Source organism: Conger conger, chromosome 1 (assembly GCF_963514075.1).
Source record: "Conger conger chromosome 1, fConCon1.1, whole genome shotgun sequence".
Lineage (NCBI taxonomy): Eukaryota > Metazoa > Chordata > Actinopteri > Anguilliformes > Congridae > Conger > Conger conger.
This window is the reverse complement of record NC_083760.1, coordinates 25,748,306-25,765,225: the sequence shown is the minus strand read 5'-3', so window position 1 is coordinate 25,765,225 and position 16,920 is coordinate 25,748,306. Positions and strand designations below refer to the sequence as shown.

General features: G+C 41.9%; 1 protein-coding gene across 2 annotated transcripts in view; it reads right to left on the bottom strand.

The window, feature by feature from the left end:
- Positions 1-802: 802 nt before the first annotated feature.
- Positions 803-16,920, bottom strand: part of sec23a (Sec23 homolog A, coat complex II component) — a 38,203-nt gene continuing 22,085 nt past the window's right edge. For both annotated transcript variants that reach the window (XM_061238996.1, XM_061239000.1), the window contains exons 13-20: positions 15,905-16,011; positions 12,431-12,584; positions 10,054-10,131; positions 8,465-8,626; positions 7,408-7,494; positions 2,989-3,144; positions 2,685-2,750; positions 803-1,922 (exon numbers count right to left, since the gene is read on the bottom strand). In XM_061238996.1, the coding sequence (XP_061094980.1) occupies positions 1,833-1,922; positions 2,685-2,750; positions 2,989-3,144; positions 7,408-7,494; positions 8,465-8,626; positions 10,054-10,131; positions 12,431-12,584; positions 15,905-16,011 (900 nt within the window). In that variant the 3' untranslated portion in view covers positions 803-1,832. The remainder of the gene's footprint in view (positions 1,923-2,684; positions 2,751-2,988; positions 3,145-7,407; positions 7,495-8,464; positions 8,627-10,053; positions 10,132-12,430; positions 12,585-15,904; positions 16,012-16,920) is intronic.

Genomic DNA, 16,920 nt, shown 5'->3' with positions numbered 1-16,920 from the left:
TTTCTTCTATAGTCTATGGTACCAACACGACTGCAACAACAGTCATGGCCAGCATTAGCCAACACTCCATCCCCACATGATTACCAGATACGGAGATATACGAACAGTACCTTAATAGCCATTTACAAATAATTGGTGCCATGGGGTGTGTGTGGGATTGGGAGGGGATGGGGTTAGGGGTCACATTGGTTTCTAAAAGTTGTGGAATTGTTTGGAAAACGATAAACATTTTTATTTTTAAAGATTAAATACGAATAATCAGTCTTGGGAGGGTTAGCATTCAATGCGGAATGCACGTACATCTATCTGGGCTTATCCAGAAGAAACGCTGGTGACGACGATGCAAATGGCCATTTGATTGTAGAGCATAACAGACCTATTATCAAGTGCATTTAAATTCAAGTAAAGCACAAAACTACTTTCATCTTTGAATACCGCAAAGCTGGCAATCATGAAATTTGCTGCATGCCATTTACGGGCGAACTGCTCTCAAGCTCATCTACTGCAATGTCAAGTCGATTTGCAGCTTCCGATCAAACAAACGTAGGTAATATTCTTTGCAGGAAATTGGGTCTGCCGTTTCCTGCTTTCTGCCTCCCTCACAAGCATTTGTAGGGAGATGAACTCATCGAATAAATATAAATGCGAAATAGTGAATGCTAAACATTCACTGTTGACTGATTTAATAGAAGTTCCATTGTCAAAACAGTTAAATGTCTTCTACAACAGCGGGTACAGTTAGAATGCAGTTCCATGATGCACCTCAATACTAATTTTCCATCTGATGGGACAAGGGAGCAGGTGATGTGACATTTTCATTTTATTAGAAATTCCAGATGCAATATGGCTACAAACAAAGTATTGGGCATAGAAAGGCAGCTTTTACACCTTCACAAGTCTTCATTTAACAATATTGGACCTACAGGAGACAAAAAAGCCAGTACAAATGTGTGTACTTCCAAAAAAATAAAAAAATAAAAAAAATTACTAAAAAGAGAAGTCTACAAAAGCGCCAGACATGGTGTAAGAAAATGGAAGCTGTGACATTCTCAGACTTAAATTACAATGATAGAATATTCACCATTCATTTCCCAAAGGGTCATGTTGAATTCTGCATTTTTGAGAAAAAAAAAAAAAGACAAAAAAAAAAGGCTTTTATCTTTGAAAGCTGTATTCTGAGACTAGAGGTAAGTTTGAGTTGTGCTTTACATAAAACTCTGCCTATGTAGTGCAGATTTGAAATCTCGCTTATTTCAAATCCACGCGCAATTATGTTAGGGGCATTACAATAAAACATCCACAGCCTAGATAAATATGCTGAAGCGCCTGCTGACTTAGATAAGAAGTCTGATACATTATGCAAATACAGCGCTGTAGTGTTAAATTAAGGGAGATGCATATTTTGATTTCTAGCCGACTCGCTGTTGTTTTGCTTTACAATTATCGAACAGTAGCCAAAAGCTATACAGGAGGCCAAAGGCTATTCAGTCTGTGTGCGTCCAAACTGTCCTGAAGGAATACAGCTGCTTCGCAAAATAAAACGCGAGAGAGAGAGAGAGAGAGAGAGAGAGAGAGAGAGAGAGAGAGAGAGAGAGAGAGAGAGAGAGAGAGAGAGAGAGAGAGAGAGAGAGAGAGAGAGAGAGAGAGAGAGAGAGAGAGAGAGAGAGAGAGAGAGAGAGAGAGAGAGAGAGAGAGAGAGACTTCAGGACTGCTTGGCTTCACATTTTTCTGGGCGAGAGCCAGAGCGTCTCCTCCTAGCCTCTGGACTCTGCGGTCGGCGTTAGTTGGCGTTAGTTGGCGTTTCCCGGTAGAGGACAGGGTCTCACGGGGCCTCAGGCTGCGCTGGACACCGCCAGCTTCTTTAGATGGTCCATGAACACCTGCAGGCTCACGTCGTCCGTCAGAATGGGCGCGCCCGACTCCTGCGGAGAAGAACAGGCCGCACGGTGAGGTGTTGGCCCCGAAGCACAAAACACGCTTCTCACAGTTTGCCCTTCCCTTCTCCTCCAAACGTCGGGATGATCGGCTCCAATCGTAATATTTTCACCGTGACAGCTGTTTTTATCTTGGCGTGTGTGTAGCACATTCTATCACCTGCTGGTGGTTTCTCTGAAGTGTGAAACACGCCATGGGTGACATGGACTACTTGGAAAAGATACTGGAGCTTAGGTAAGCATGTACACAAACGCTTCCCTCACTGTTGTCAACTGCTCGGTTCAGTTCTTCAGATGCTGGAATATTACCGTTCTCAGCGTTTCCTCTGATATAAGCTGTCCCTGTAACAGCACTATTTTGAGCAATCAAGTCCTGGAGAGGCAATTACCTGCGTTGCAAACAGCCTGTCCCCAACACATAATGATAACAGATATGTCTATTCGGAAGACATTTAGCCAGGCACAACAAAGCTGGCAGGCAGTTGATGGCTTGCCTGTAGTGTGGAATAGGGTGAACAGTGCAGGCTGGTAATGCCTTCTAATTATAACAGAGAACGAGGCGGCTGTCGTTGGAAGGGCTAATCGCCTAGCCAACGCCACGCTCGTGGCGAACAGAGATTAATGGCAGCTTCGACATTCTCCGCAGCACTGCATGCTGGGTATTCGGTGCACCACGGAGAGCAGCAGTACATGCAGCAACGGGAGACCAGCACCGCGCGTGCACTGAATGATTATTAAAGGCGTTCTTACCTGGCCCCATGCATACATGTTGTTATGGGTCTGTGAGGGGTTGACTTTGGATAACAGGAAACGTGCCTGGGGGGGGACAGGAAATACAGAATGTTCCGTTAAACATTTGGAGTGCACGTGGCACGAAGCAAGAAAAAAACCATTTGGCTCATGTCAGAAGATTGCGATGCCGCTCACGTTCGCTCAACTGCCCAGCGGGTCAGGATTTAACAAATCCCTTCGGGGGAGATTGTCAAACCCGACGGCGACTTGTTTATGAAGGCGGAGGATTAGGGGTGGTAGGGGGATTGTCATGACCGCTCACCTGGCTGCCCCCGTGCTCGGTGTCGATGTAGCGGGGCATGGGGAAACGGCTGTGCAAGATCTCCTGGGCGTCGTCCACCGGGGCCTGCAGAAGGTGCCGGAAATTCTCGTACTCCGGCATCTCCTGGTACCCGGCCTTGCGCCACTGCGCCACCGTCTGGCAGGAGACAGGAGGCACACTCTAATCTCACTTTTCATCCAAATGTGTGCCACCTATACACTCAGTGAGCACTTTATTAAGTATTTATAAGACTAAAGTCTTCTGCTGCTGTAGCCTATCCAGGTTTGACGTGTCGTGTGATCATGTTATGCTCTTCTGCGGAGTGAATATGACTATTACCAAGCGCCTTTCCTCATTATTGCTTCATTTTCTCAACTCCCCTTTATTTAATTTGGTTATGCTTTCCATTCTGCTTTTCCAATAGAGTGCATAATGATGTCTGTGCAGCAAAACAACAATGCTTTTAAAAGACATAATTTTGGAATTTGTTGGCGTTTTGTCATAGGCTGTGTTGTGGAAATTGATTTTCCTCTCACAATGTAGTTATTCTGATAAGATGGTAATGGTTCTATGCCAACAGCAGTGAATACCAATGGCATGATTTTTCCATTAATTTACAACATAATTTATGCAATCAAGTATTATTGTTGAGGAAATACACTCAGAGCACTTTATTAGGAAACTATTCATGAAATTATCTAATCAGCCAATCGTGTGGCAGCAGTGCAATGCATAAAATCATGTAGATACGGGTCAGGAGCTTTAGTTAATGCCCACATCAACCAACAGAATGGGGAAAAAGTGTGATCTCAGTGATATCAACCGTGGCATGCTAGTTGATGCCCGAAGGACTGGCTTCACTATTTCTGTAACTGCTGATTTCCTGGGATTTTCACGCACAACAGCCTCTAGAGTTTACTCAGAATAATGCCAAAAACAAAACACATCCAGTGAGCGGCAGTTCTCAAAAATAAAAGTAAAGTCTGTTGTTTTATTCTTGGAAAAACAAATTTGTTATGACATGAATCACAGGCTGCATTATTTGTTCACAAGACGGGTGCAGATTCAATAAAATCTCCACAAGTGTGATGAACCATGAGATGAAAGAAAACCGCTTTTGCTTTTGACTCGCTAGGTTACCAGGGAACCACCATAAACAAAGCCGTCTACCCTGCTTATCAACCAGCTAGCAACAAAGCATTAACCAAACACCTCTGCTAACCCTGCCAAACATGCCATTAGCCCATAAGGAAAATATGAGTCACTCAATGCATCCATTATATTAAGACTCAGACCTGAGCCCCACACTCATTTTTCTGTTTTGATCAACTATACGATATTATACACAGCTTGAAAGACAGAAAAGTAGCACAAGGACGACATTTTCACACACATTACAAGTAATTAGCTAGCAATGACAATTCTGGAAGTTAAAAACCGATTAACTAAACTAACTTAAAAACAAGCAATCTTTTCTAAATTTTCTTGAGCAGATTATACCTCCAAAATGACTTTAAGCCAACCAGATTTAATAAAGGTAATTTTAACAGAAACAAGTACCTATAATTGACCACTTTCAAAAAAGGACTTTACTGTATTAGCATAAAACAAAATAGCGAAAACAACAAAATGTCACTGTCCAAATACTTACTGTATTTTTCCAAAAGTATTTCACATGCAGGCTGGGAGCAACATACCAACAAGCACAACAAAAATTGTGGAACAAGACAAATCCAACTCTCGGTTTCCCTACTGCCACAAATAGATATGAATGCCAGGAAGAATTAATGTCAGATCAACGACCGCTTTAATTTTCTGTAATGCGCCGTATGGCAAACGATTCATTTAGAGGTCAGATTTTTAATTAAACTAAATCAGACTGACAAGTGAAAATGCCTGCTGTGCATCACCCAGGTGGGTGCTCCACAGCAGTGGTGACTTTCCCCTTCTCTGTAAAGTGCTTTGAGTTGATAAATAAGTGCTGTGCTGTGTACACAACACAAGCCATCATTATTATTTATGGATGCAAAATACATAATAGAAAAGAAAACGGCAACCATACAAACCTGAATTGTTTGTATGGTTCTTGAATAAATCAGTTAATAATGAATTCAAGAACAAAATTATGGAAAAACCTGAACATCAGGCGATCAATAAATTGACTTGAAAGAAGGAAGGAGCCCCAGAAGGAACTATTAAACTGACGGTCTAATGGGGGACTACACAATCTCCGCACATCTCAATAGCAAATACATAATAGGGCTGCACAATTCTGAAAAACAATAAACATTATTATTTTCCTTGATTGCGATTGCATTTAACGCACACACAGTCTTGTATGTTTTTTTGGGGGGGTTTTTGTCTGTAAAAAATAACTAATTTGAGATTTCCAAATATTCACCATAAAAATTCAATGTTACTATGAAATTATATATATATTTTTTGTTAAATAAAGTAACATATTAAGCAATAGAACACTTTTCAGATAAATTGATAAACAGTCGAACAAACAAACTCATATTTCTCCAATATGATTGGAACAATGTACCAAACAACAAGACAGTGTACCTACCTCAGATAATTGATACAGTTTTAAAGGCAACAGGTGGTCATCACAAATTTATTTGATTTCATTTTGAACTGTTCACTTATGATAAATTTTTTTGTTATACATTGAGAAACTTTTCATTTCATTATTTTTATTCACTTAACCGATTTTCTTTTGCACATGACAAAGACTTTTACACAGTACTGCACATCAATATTTTCACCCTGGTAGTCAAAAAACAATAAATTACACTGGACCATAGGATACATACAAACCTAACTCATATGCCATTGTAAGCGTCTGCTTTTCAGCTTGATACAATGGCATGGTTGTATACCCAATTTTGACTGGCAGGGGTGGGTGTATTATTTTTCCATCTTGCCCGACTTCATCATGGTTCAAAATTAATGTGTATCAATATAAAACAAACATAAGACAATTATTTTATTGTTGTTCAAAACAGTTAGCAGGCTGGTTCTTACAATATCATAGTACTTGCAACTGTCTTGGATGTTGGAGCCACTGCCAACTCAAGCCTGGCCAGCTTGTTGTCCGTGAATGACTGTAGGGTAGCTAGCTAATCTGTCTTGATTTAGTGTTGCCAATCCTCCAGTACAATATGGAGTCATCCCGTCATTGGAAAGTAAAAGACACATTTTACACGTATCGGACATTGGTCGGCTGGTTCCGTAGCCTATCTTTAAGATTAAACTATAAACCTAGCTAATCATTCTCAATGTTAGCTGTTCTAGGTAACATGAATGACAGCGAACCTAGCGTAAAGCTAGTTTATCTAACCCAGTTGAGACGAGGGACTCAAAAGACATTTGTCTACATAATTTGCTGGAATAACTTCAGTAACAGTTCTACAGTACACCAAGTTAAAGGTACACAAGGTAAGATTGTGTTAAAACATTGTTACATGAAAATTGTAAATCCATTCCTATTATTGAAAAAGGTGACTCACTGACATGTTGACTCACCCTCTGCCTGTGTTTATAGTCCTTAAATTCGGGTTTCAAAGTGTACATTTGTCGGGCTGTCACTCTGTATCAAAACACTGTACAGCTGTACAACAATTCAAGCTCATTGGTTGAAAATTGGTTCATTCAGTGATCACTTGTCTGGAGTGTAATTTGGGAAGCTTCCTTTTATCTCTTTAAGTGTTCAATCATCCGTGTCTAACTAAACCTTTATTTCTCTCAAACTGTGACAGCATCGTTTGTGGTAGACTATCACATCTTAGTTATATAGCCAGCTAGGCACATAGCCAAATAACTTGCTTGCTCATAATATAGTTGGTGAATTAAAGTGAAAACTTAGGCAAAAATATAAATAGTGTTGTGTAGCACACCAAAGTCAAGATTTCATAAAGTCACCTGTTCGGCGAACATTTTCTTTACAGAACACTACGCAAAGACGGCAGGATCTGTTGCGTTTGTCACTCTCAGCTTTCCAAAACAGCGCACAAGAACACTGAACTGTATCATAAGGCTTTATATTATGCGTTATATTCATAGACTGTGGGAACAGTGTTGTGGTTTGAGGTTGTTTGTTGCTGCAATTCCTCACATACGAAATTACCTATTGTACCTTTAAGTAACATTAATAGTGACATTTTAAATAAATATTTCAATTATAATTATGTTTTTTGTCAGTAAGCCACTGTATAAGAGGTATAGGAGAAAATAAATCTGTGCATCTTTCAAGACACTACTTGACGTTTCACAAGGATCTCATAGCACTCAACAGACATGCTTGTGATATTATGAAGGCCATGAATGTAGGTGGTTATTCGCCCGCACACAGATATATGAAGGTACATGTTGGCAGTTTGAAGGCCACACACTGGAGAAGAAGGTGGTCCTTACCTCTCCATGGTAGATGAGGATCTGGAAGAAGGTGTCCATTAGGAGGATACGATCAGGCAGGATGCTGCTACTGTCCAACAGAACTGGCTGCGGAGAGATAAGACGGGTTCTTGTTCAGCCATGGGTTCCCGCTATGTTTAGACCAGGGATAGCTTGCAATCTCCCATGGTTACTGCTTACTGGTGCCAACTCTCCCTATTGAAGACCATTCAAAACTATGAACTTGCCCATTTTACCCATTTAGACAAAATTATACTACTTTTTGACAGTACTTTTTGAAATGTACTTTTAACTTTCTTACTTTTTAAATTCGGTACCTTAAAATTTTATATTTTCAGTTCTATTCATCTCTACATGTTCAGGTACCTAGTGGCAAAATCGCCCCATAGTCAAACATGGCCGCCTCTACGAACTGGCTTCATCTGCCATCGAGCAGGTCCAATAGAAAAATCCATGGAACCAGAAGCCATCTCCAGTTCTCATAAATCTTGATGGTTTAGACTCGCGTCACTCTTACCAACCAAGTAACGGTAAACAAAGCTAATTAAATATCTCGCCTCTCAGGGAGGAACGCAATCAGACTGATTCCCAGCTAAAAATAGTCCATTGGTAAACGACGTTAATCCTACCGAGCTGTGGCCAGCCGCGTTCAAGGAAACAAACAGTCACCATCGATAAACTGGTGACAGGAGCCATGAGGCGGCATGCATATTAAACGCTGTGAACAGGCGGCAGTGTTTGTTCTCTTTGATGGAGCGACGCTAAGGCTAGCGTTAAAATCCATTCAGGGCACGTAGTTACTCATATAAGGACGGAAATACGCTGAGCCAAGAAACGCTGAGGGCTACTCCACAATCTGCATATTCAAATTCACTGTACACTGAAAACGTCTGCTGCTGGGGAACAAAGGCTTAATCATCCAAGAACCACCTAAGAACTTTCAATAGAGCGAAACGTCAACAGCTAAAATCCACTTATGGAAAAACAGTGGGTAGTTTCACCATATGTGCTCATGATAGGTTGGGTCAGGGGTCAGGGGTCGAGTGCTGTGGCGTACCTCCGGAGGCCCATTGAAGGAGTAGGCGTAGAGGATGGGCTGGATCATGATGAGAGACTGAGTCAGATCCTGCCGCATGAACTGGTGCCTGTAGTAGGAGCTCTCATCAGGGCTATTGTTGAACACTTGCAGGAAGGGGGACCTTCTCAGATGGAACATGAACTGCAGGGTGTCAACACAATGAGAGTGAGGGAGGGAGTGTGTGCAGATCCCTGAACAGCCAGCATTTGTCAAGCCTTCAGAAGCACAACTCTTACAAACAATAGAACATCCAGCACCAAGTAACATAAGCTACCCTCAAAAGTGCTCGCCTATGTTCCCAAAAGTATGTATTTACTGAGATGTTACATGACTTCGACCAATTAAATGACTACAAAACTGATATCTTTTTCTTTGGCCCACTTAAATCTATTGAAAATGTAGGTCAACTCTCCCTGTTAGTTAAATTTTATGCTAGAAATCTGGGGGGTTTCTTTGACTCTGATCTCCAACAGGCAAGGGTTTGACAGGCAAGTGATAACAAAAATCTAATAATTTCTATTTCAAAGATCCAGAAAAAAGAATCCATGCTTTTATCAGTTCTTGTTTAGATTACAGCAATTTCCGCTATTCTGGTGACAGTCAGTCACAGTTCAGCCAAGTTTACATTTAGTTCAAAATTCCGTTGCTAGACTTCTTACTGGCTTTAAGAAGAGGGACCAGATCATGCCTTGCATTGGTTTCCAGTCCATTTTAGAATCAGTTTTAAGGTTTTATTTAAGGTGTTTTAATGGGCTGACCCCTCATATATTACTGACCTACTCTGCCCCTATTTGACCTCTAGGTCTCTGAAGTCCTCAAATCAGTTAATCCTGGCTGTTCCACTGTCCCACCCAAAATGAAAAGTATTTGCCCTCTCTTTTTAACTATAGACTCAAAACACACCTATTTGTCCTGCATTATCAAATGTAGTGTTTTTAATGCTTACATTTTATCCTGTGTAATCAATTTTGCATACTGTGTATGTATACACCTCACATGCACATATATTGTATAGCACTTTGGCGCAACTTTTTTGTTTTAAATGTGGTTGACAAATACATTTTACTTATTTGCCTGCATCTTCTAGGAGTTCAGCTAGGCATTTACCAGATTGTTTTATTGGCAAAATTTGGCTCTCTTTTAGTTATTGTGTCTGAAAAATGTTTATTGTAAAGCACCAAATGAGCTTTGCAAACTGTGCTATACAGAAATAATGACTGACTGATTTAAAAACAGGACTGAGTGATTGAGTGGTGCATCACAGCAGGTTACTGTGTTGTCATATACGTTAGACCACAGAAGGTTAACTCCTGGCCTGGGTAGGATCATTTCTTAATGCAGACCCTGGAGGATAGAGCACTATGCCCTTCTCTTTAACAAGCTTGAGCACCCATTAAATTCATTCAAAGCCATTACATTACCAAATACTATGCTAACGTTGCCCTTCAACATTTAGGAAGTCAATCTCCAAAAGCTAGGTCAATTGGGGGTCAATAACACTAAACCTGAGATAACCTGAGATCAAGATGCCCAGAAGGTTTCATGACAGGGCATGGTTAATCACTCACCTGCGGGTAAAGGGAGAACGTTTCCGAAAACCTGAACGAATTGGGATCATCCTTGTGGTAATCTCCAAATTTCTGGCACTGAAAAGGAACAAAATTCATAGGTTAGCTGTGAGGCTGACAAAAGTGCTGCGCATTCTACGTATTGAAAATTCCATTAAAAAGGTGGCTGCATGGAATAAACCCTGGGGAGATGCGCACCAATCTCATTCCTTTGAGCCGGTATGGTAGATACGCATAAATCAACTGGAGAGCAGCACTGTCGATGGCTGCAGCAGAAGAGTGTAAATTAGCAGAGGGGCCCTGTCTGGACTCCAGCCATTAGACAGATTGTCAGCACTCAATTACATTTACAAAGGCGGACCCTCATCCTCTGATTTTGAGCAATCGCAACCTTTGGCGAGCGGGAGGATGAAACCATTTCCAATGGGTTATTTGAATAAACTGATGCAGCAGAAAAAGCTACAATACATCAACTCCTATCGGCCACTTTCCGAAGCATTGCAGAGGGGGAAAAAACTAAATTATAGTAATTTAGCTGACACTTTTATCCAAAGCAACTTACAGTTGATTAGACAAAGCAGAGGCCAATCCCCCCTGGAGCAATGTGGGGTTAAGGGCCCAACAACTGCACTGATCGTGCAGTGGCTACACTGCACCAGAGAATTTGTAGCGAATTGATTATCTGGGCAAATCGGTTTGTTTAGAACCCCAAGACGTTAAAGCTTATAATCTTTGTGTTATCTACTGTATAGGAGATGCCCATGATAATAGCTATAAAGAATATGCTTGCTTGAAAATTACGAGCTGAGACAGCAAAGAATGGTGAGATAAAAGCTTGTGAACTCTCTCATAAAATGTACGACAGCAAGCCTAAATTGCAGGAAATATAATTGCTTGCTTTTCACCTCCTGGGGAAGGCAGGTCTTAACTTTCAATCTGAAGTGACAAGCAATGAAAGGGCGGCTGTAATTGCTACTAGAAAGAAATATCATTAGAACAGATGGAGACTACAAAATGGAGAATGGAGAGCATATTTTATACATGAACAAACTTCATGGTGATGTCTTGGGGAGGAAAAAACAAAAAACGGCACATTACCAAAGCCTATAGGCTACAGAGTTATGCAATACTATAGATATAATTGGATACGACAAAAATAAAAATGGCCACTCCTACAGAGCAGACGCATCTCTGTGCTTCTGGATTATGACTCACACAATACAAGCTTTTAATAACGGTCATGATATTTAAATGTGCATTGTGGCTGCGTTCATTTACATAATTGCTTACAGTAAATGCTCTGCTAAATTACAAATTTGAGCCGCCACGTTCTTGCGCAACATGACTGCAGTCATTTGCAGCAGCTTTATGGTGCTTTTAGGTTTTTTAATTTATTTTGTATTTAAAGGGGCACTCCAGTCAAAATCTGTGCAACTTCCATAGCATTTCTGAATAAAACATGCCGTTGATAAACTGAGTACAACCTTTCCACAGCAGGTAAACTGAGCCAAACGCTTACAACTGATGACATCATGATGACTAAGACGACAGGAAGCGGAACCCATCTGAACCTTTCTTTCCGCCCACAGGTGATCACTTGAGACACCAAACAGGCTGTATGCATAATTCATCCATCATGCACTAAAATATACCATTCATACTCAGGTTCTAAGAATTTCCCCCAGAACACAAATATATGCTGATAATATAATAGGAATATAGATAGATAAATGGAAACTGATTCTCTACAGCCATGTATCAGATCCGTTCTGAGGTGGAGGGAGGCATTTTCATGATGGCCCTTTGCCTATGAGCTTTCCAACATGGGTCTCCCGCTGAGAATTCCAGACCATAGAGAAGTACCATAAATCTACAGAACATACATGGGTGCAGAACCCATAATCTTCACTCTAAATTCTGGAATGATATACAGTTGTGTAGCAATCCGTACAGGTACAGTACAGCCTTATCAAGCACACCGCAGTGCTGAACGAATATGCACCGTGCTATCAGAGATGAACAGGTTAATAGGTTTCAGTGCACACACTGACACATGTATGCCTGAAGTCAAACCACATCCCCTCATTAAAGCCAATCACCCACCCACTCAATCACGCACTCTGTCATTGGGTCACTCACAGCCAAATCTACAAACTCATTAACCCCCAACCTAATCAGCAAACTCATTAGCCCAAGACCACGTTCACCCTCCCCGCTCGCTAAAGACCTCGCGCCACACTCACACTCTCACTCTCACACTCACACTCACTCTCACACTCACACTCACACTCACACTCACACTCACACTCACACTCACACTCACACTCACACACACACACACACACACACACACACACACACACACACACTCACTCACCAGGCGGATGAGCTGTCGGTCCAGCCAGCGCAGGACGTCCGGACCCTCCTCTGTCTCGGCCCTGTACACGGCCAGCCGGGCCATCAGGATGGCCGAGGCCTCCTGGTCGAAGGAGGCAGCGATGCTCTGGATCTGCGTCTGTGCGTCGGCCCAGCTGTGGGGGAACAGCAGTGCTCAACACCCCCTCGGTTCAATCCCATCACACCTTAAGCCCATACCCTACCCAGAGCTCCAAAACTCCCCTGAACCCATGCCCTACCCAGAGCTCCAAAACTCCCCTAAACCCATACCCAACCGAGAGCTCCAAAACTCCCCTGAACCCATACCCTACCCAGAGCTCCAAAACTCCCCTGAACCCATGCCCTACCCAGAGCTCTAACACTCCCCTGAACCCATGCCCTACCCAGAGCTCCAAAACTCCCCTAAACCCATACCCAACCGAGAGCTCCAAAACTCCCCTGAACCCATACCCTACCCAGAGCTCCAAAACTCCCCTGAACCCATACCCAACCGAGAGCTCCAAAACTCCCCTAAACCCATACCCAACCGAGAGCTCCAAAACTCCCCTGAACCCATACCCTACCCAGAGCTCCAAAACTCCCCTGAACCCATACCCTACCCAGAGCTCCAAAACTCCCCTAAACCCATACCCTACCCAGAGCTCCAAAACTCCCCTGAACCCATGCCCTACCCAGAGCTCGAAAACTCCCCTGAACCCATACCCTACCCAGAGCTCTAACACTCCCCTGAACCCATACCCTACCCAGAACTCGAAAACTCCCCTAAACCCATACCCTACCCAGGGCTCTATAGTGCTCCCATTGTATTAATAATAATAATTATAATAATAATAATACATTAAATGTATTGTGCAACTTTCATTTAAAATAAAATCTCGAGCCCTTCAGAAAACAAGCTATAAAATATAGATTACAGATTACAGGTGATGGAAATTTTTCTAATAAAAGGTGTGTTTTTAGGCCAGATTCAAATCAATTCGGTGACTGGGGCATCCAGAGGCAGACTGGGCATTTGCTCTTAACAAATGATAGCGCCAACGTTTTTTCAACTTTTTGCGTCATGTTAGCGTATGGCCCTGCTACCTGAATAACCATTTCAAACACCGACAGTTCCACAATCATTGGTGCTTCAAAATGTCTCATTTTGGCAGTTGTCCCTACGTTTTGTTCCTGCTTTATAATCCTATATTATAAAGGCGCATAAAAAAGAAGAAACTTATTCACCCTGAAATTATCCCAAAAGTTTTTTAGTGAATGCAGTGATTGATTGATTGACTCACTTGCTTCCCTCTCCAGAGAAATATCTTAGTCCCAGCCCCCCCCCCCCCCCCAGCCCGTTTCAGGTGAAAGTATGTTGCTATGGGAACCAAGTTGCAGATCTGTTATTACCACAGAGAAAACTGCTAGTGCGGAGCACACCAGTGGTTCACCAGCTGTGAGGTCCATGACAACCGAACACTCCTGCCCTTGAGTCAAGGAGACCAGGCACATGCCCAATAGAAACTTTCTTTAAAAAAAAAACACAGCAAAGCGTGCAGTGACCGTCCATTTACAGGCCATTTAGAAACAAAATACAGCGCCTGCCATTTTTTGCAGCATTACTGCTGTGGCTTTTGATGCAGCGACAATTTATTTTAATCAAAATTCACAGTACAAAAAGGCCATTGTGGAATTTCTCCGTCAAAGAATTAAAGCCACCGCATTCAATAATGTTAATCGACAAGAGTAAATAAGACGTTTGTGTTGAAGCCAAGAGGTTCAATCATAACAGCCAGGAGAGAAGGATCAGTGTCATGGTGGCAGGGAGGGGAGTTATTCTGTTGGACAGTACAGAGGGAGATGCGTTCCACTGGGCACCATACAATACAAGAAACCCAGTCAGGGGATGCTAGGAGGTAGGTAGTGTCTTAGCACATGCTGTTCAGAGCACAGACTCATGCTGGCACAAAGGCACAAACACCCACAGGCACGCACAAACACAAACACCCACACACAGGCGTACACATATGCCCACACACACACACACAAAGGCTCCACCACCACGGCGGCTTCCTAACAAAAGTAGGCTTTTGTCCGTGCTCTCAATACAAACTTTGAAGTCCATTCAAATTTCCACTCATAACTATTGATAAGTGCACCAAAGAGTATTACAATCCGTATGTATTGAGGTTTTTCCAACAGTCTTCACATTTGAATCAATGTTCTTTTTGAGATTTATTATGGCAGAATTAAATAATCAATATACAGAGTCAGAGCACCTCAGGGTATTAAATTCCAGCCTTAGTGCTGTGCTGGATAATCTCCAGTAGGTAGGTAAATGGCAAGCCTAGACAGGCTGGCAGGCCTGTTTTCATCAATATGTAATCTAATGTTCTTCTGTACTCACAGAGCCACCATCAACTAAAAGGAATTATTTTTCTTTTCTTTTCCGTCATTCCTGCATTATTCTCAGGTCTTTTTATTCATTACACTTCCTTATTACAAAAAGCCCAATTAGCTGCATAATTATATTACGCATACACCAATCTTTTTGAATAGTAAAGAGCATTCACATTTTTCCAGTCTCTCCTCCTTCAAATTAGCCCTTTACTGTGAATTATTTATTTTATCTTTTTTTTTAATGAAAAAGCCATCTATAGCGCAGTCAGTAGGTATTTTGACATTTGGTACAATTTCTGTTCCTTTGGCTCTGTAGTCCAGCACATTGGATTTGAAAAGAAACTATAAATGTGAGGTTAAAGTGCAGACTGTCCCATTTAATATGTTTTATACATAGTTCCCCCCCATTTTAGCAGATCAAAAGACTGTTGGCTTCTTAGCTGAATAGTCAGTTCCATTCAATCACTATTAAGTGCAAATATAAGAAGACTTTCAGTATCTCTTGATTCTAGGCTTTTGATTGCTTTTGGAGTCTGTTATTGGCGTTTGTCAACACGAGGCCCAGAGATGACATGAGGCCAAAGACAGTCAAGGAAGCCAGAATAAGAACTTTGGACCTCATGTTGGCAAACGCCAATAACAGACTCCAAATGCAATCAATACCCTAGAGTCAAGACTAGATACTGAAAGCTTTCATATACATGCGCTAAGGTAATGATTGAATACACCTGACTATTCAGAAGCAACTGAAGAGTCCAATAGCTTTTGGTCCCCTAAAATGGGGGGGGGGGGGACAAAATGGATTAATAAAAATGGATACGATTTCTACACACATCACCCAGTATGGATGCAAATACCCTCAAATTAAAGGGGACAGTCTGCACATTTACCTCACATTTACAGAGCCAATGTGTTGGACTACAGAAGCAAAAGAACAGAAATTGTACCAACCGTCCAACTACATACGGACTGCACTGTATGCGTGTACTAGTGCAGAGTTCAGCCTCTCAGTTCAGTCGCCGTGTGCAGAGGAGAGCCCCACAGCTCCAGAAACAGCACTGACGGATAAACTTACTTCCGGGCGATGGTGGCGACCCGAATGCGTCTCTGACCGCTGGAGTGCTGGTACTGGGTTACAAACTGGACCGCTCCACGTCCGCCCTGGGGGATAGGCGCATTGTGCTGCAATAGACAGAAAGAGGCTTGTTGTATAGACACTGAACCGCAACAATGCTACATTACATAACTAAGGCAGGAATGCTGATATTCTAGAAAGTTATTTTAATAGTCATTAATAATCTGACAGACAAATTCAGGGAGGCATTAAATTTCTTCTTTTTCAAAATTAAACAGACAAGTGGTACAAATGAAAACATTAATGGCCCATGTTCAGTTGAAATTGATGCCCATTTTGAAAGCGTAATTCTTGAAAGTGAAAGTCTATAAAATAAGGAGCTCTTATGAAGGTGCACATTCACAGACAATATTTTAAAAAAAAGTGGCATTATCACAAAAGCAAGATATTCTCAGTGAATAAGGCTTTTTAAATAAACTTTAAGAAGTCTACCGGGACGTTTGTTAATGTAAAGTTTTGTATCGCATGGTATGCTGGAACCCTATTGCATTTGTCAGTTATTTTACCCCACCCCCCTGTTCTGCTGAGCAGCCCTGTTCCTGGAGATCTACCATCCTGTAAAGTTTCGTTTCAACCATAATTTGGTACAGCTGATTCCATTATGATTAGCAGCCTGACAAGATGCCAAACTGTTAAGAGGTGTGCTTTGTTCGGGTTGGAGTAGAAAGCCACCTGGACATTAGTTCGGAACAGGGTTGGGCAGCCCCGATGGAAAAATAATTCTCGGAAGACTTCCACAGATGACTACAAAGTGAAAAAACGTCCTAGAATGATGACAGGAAACAATTTTGTAACTCCCCCCATCCACCCCACCCCCCCGAAAAAAAAAAAAAAGATTATGAGAGAGCCAGCCAGTATCAGAATCTTCAGAAACAGTGCTGTGTGCATAAGGTGAAAATGCATTATTCTGATGTACAGGTGCCCAAGCATACAGCTTCTTATTCTAAACCAATGTC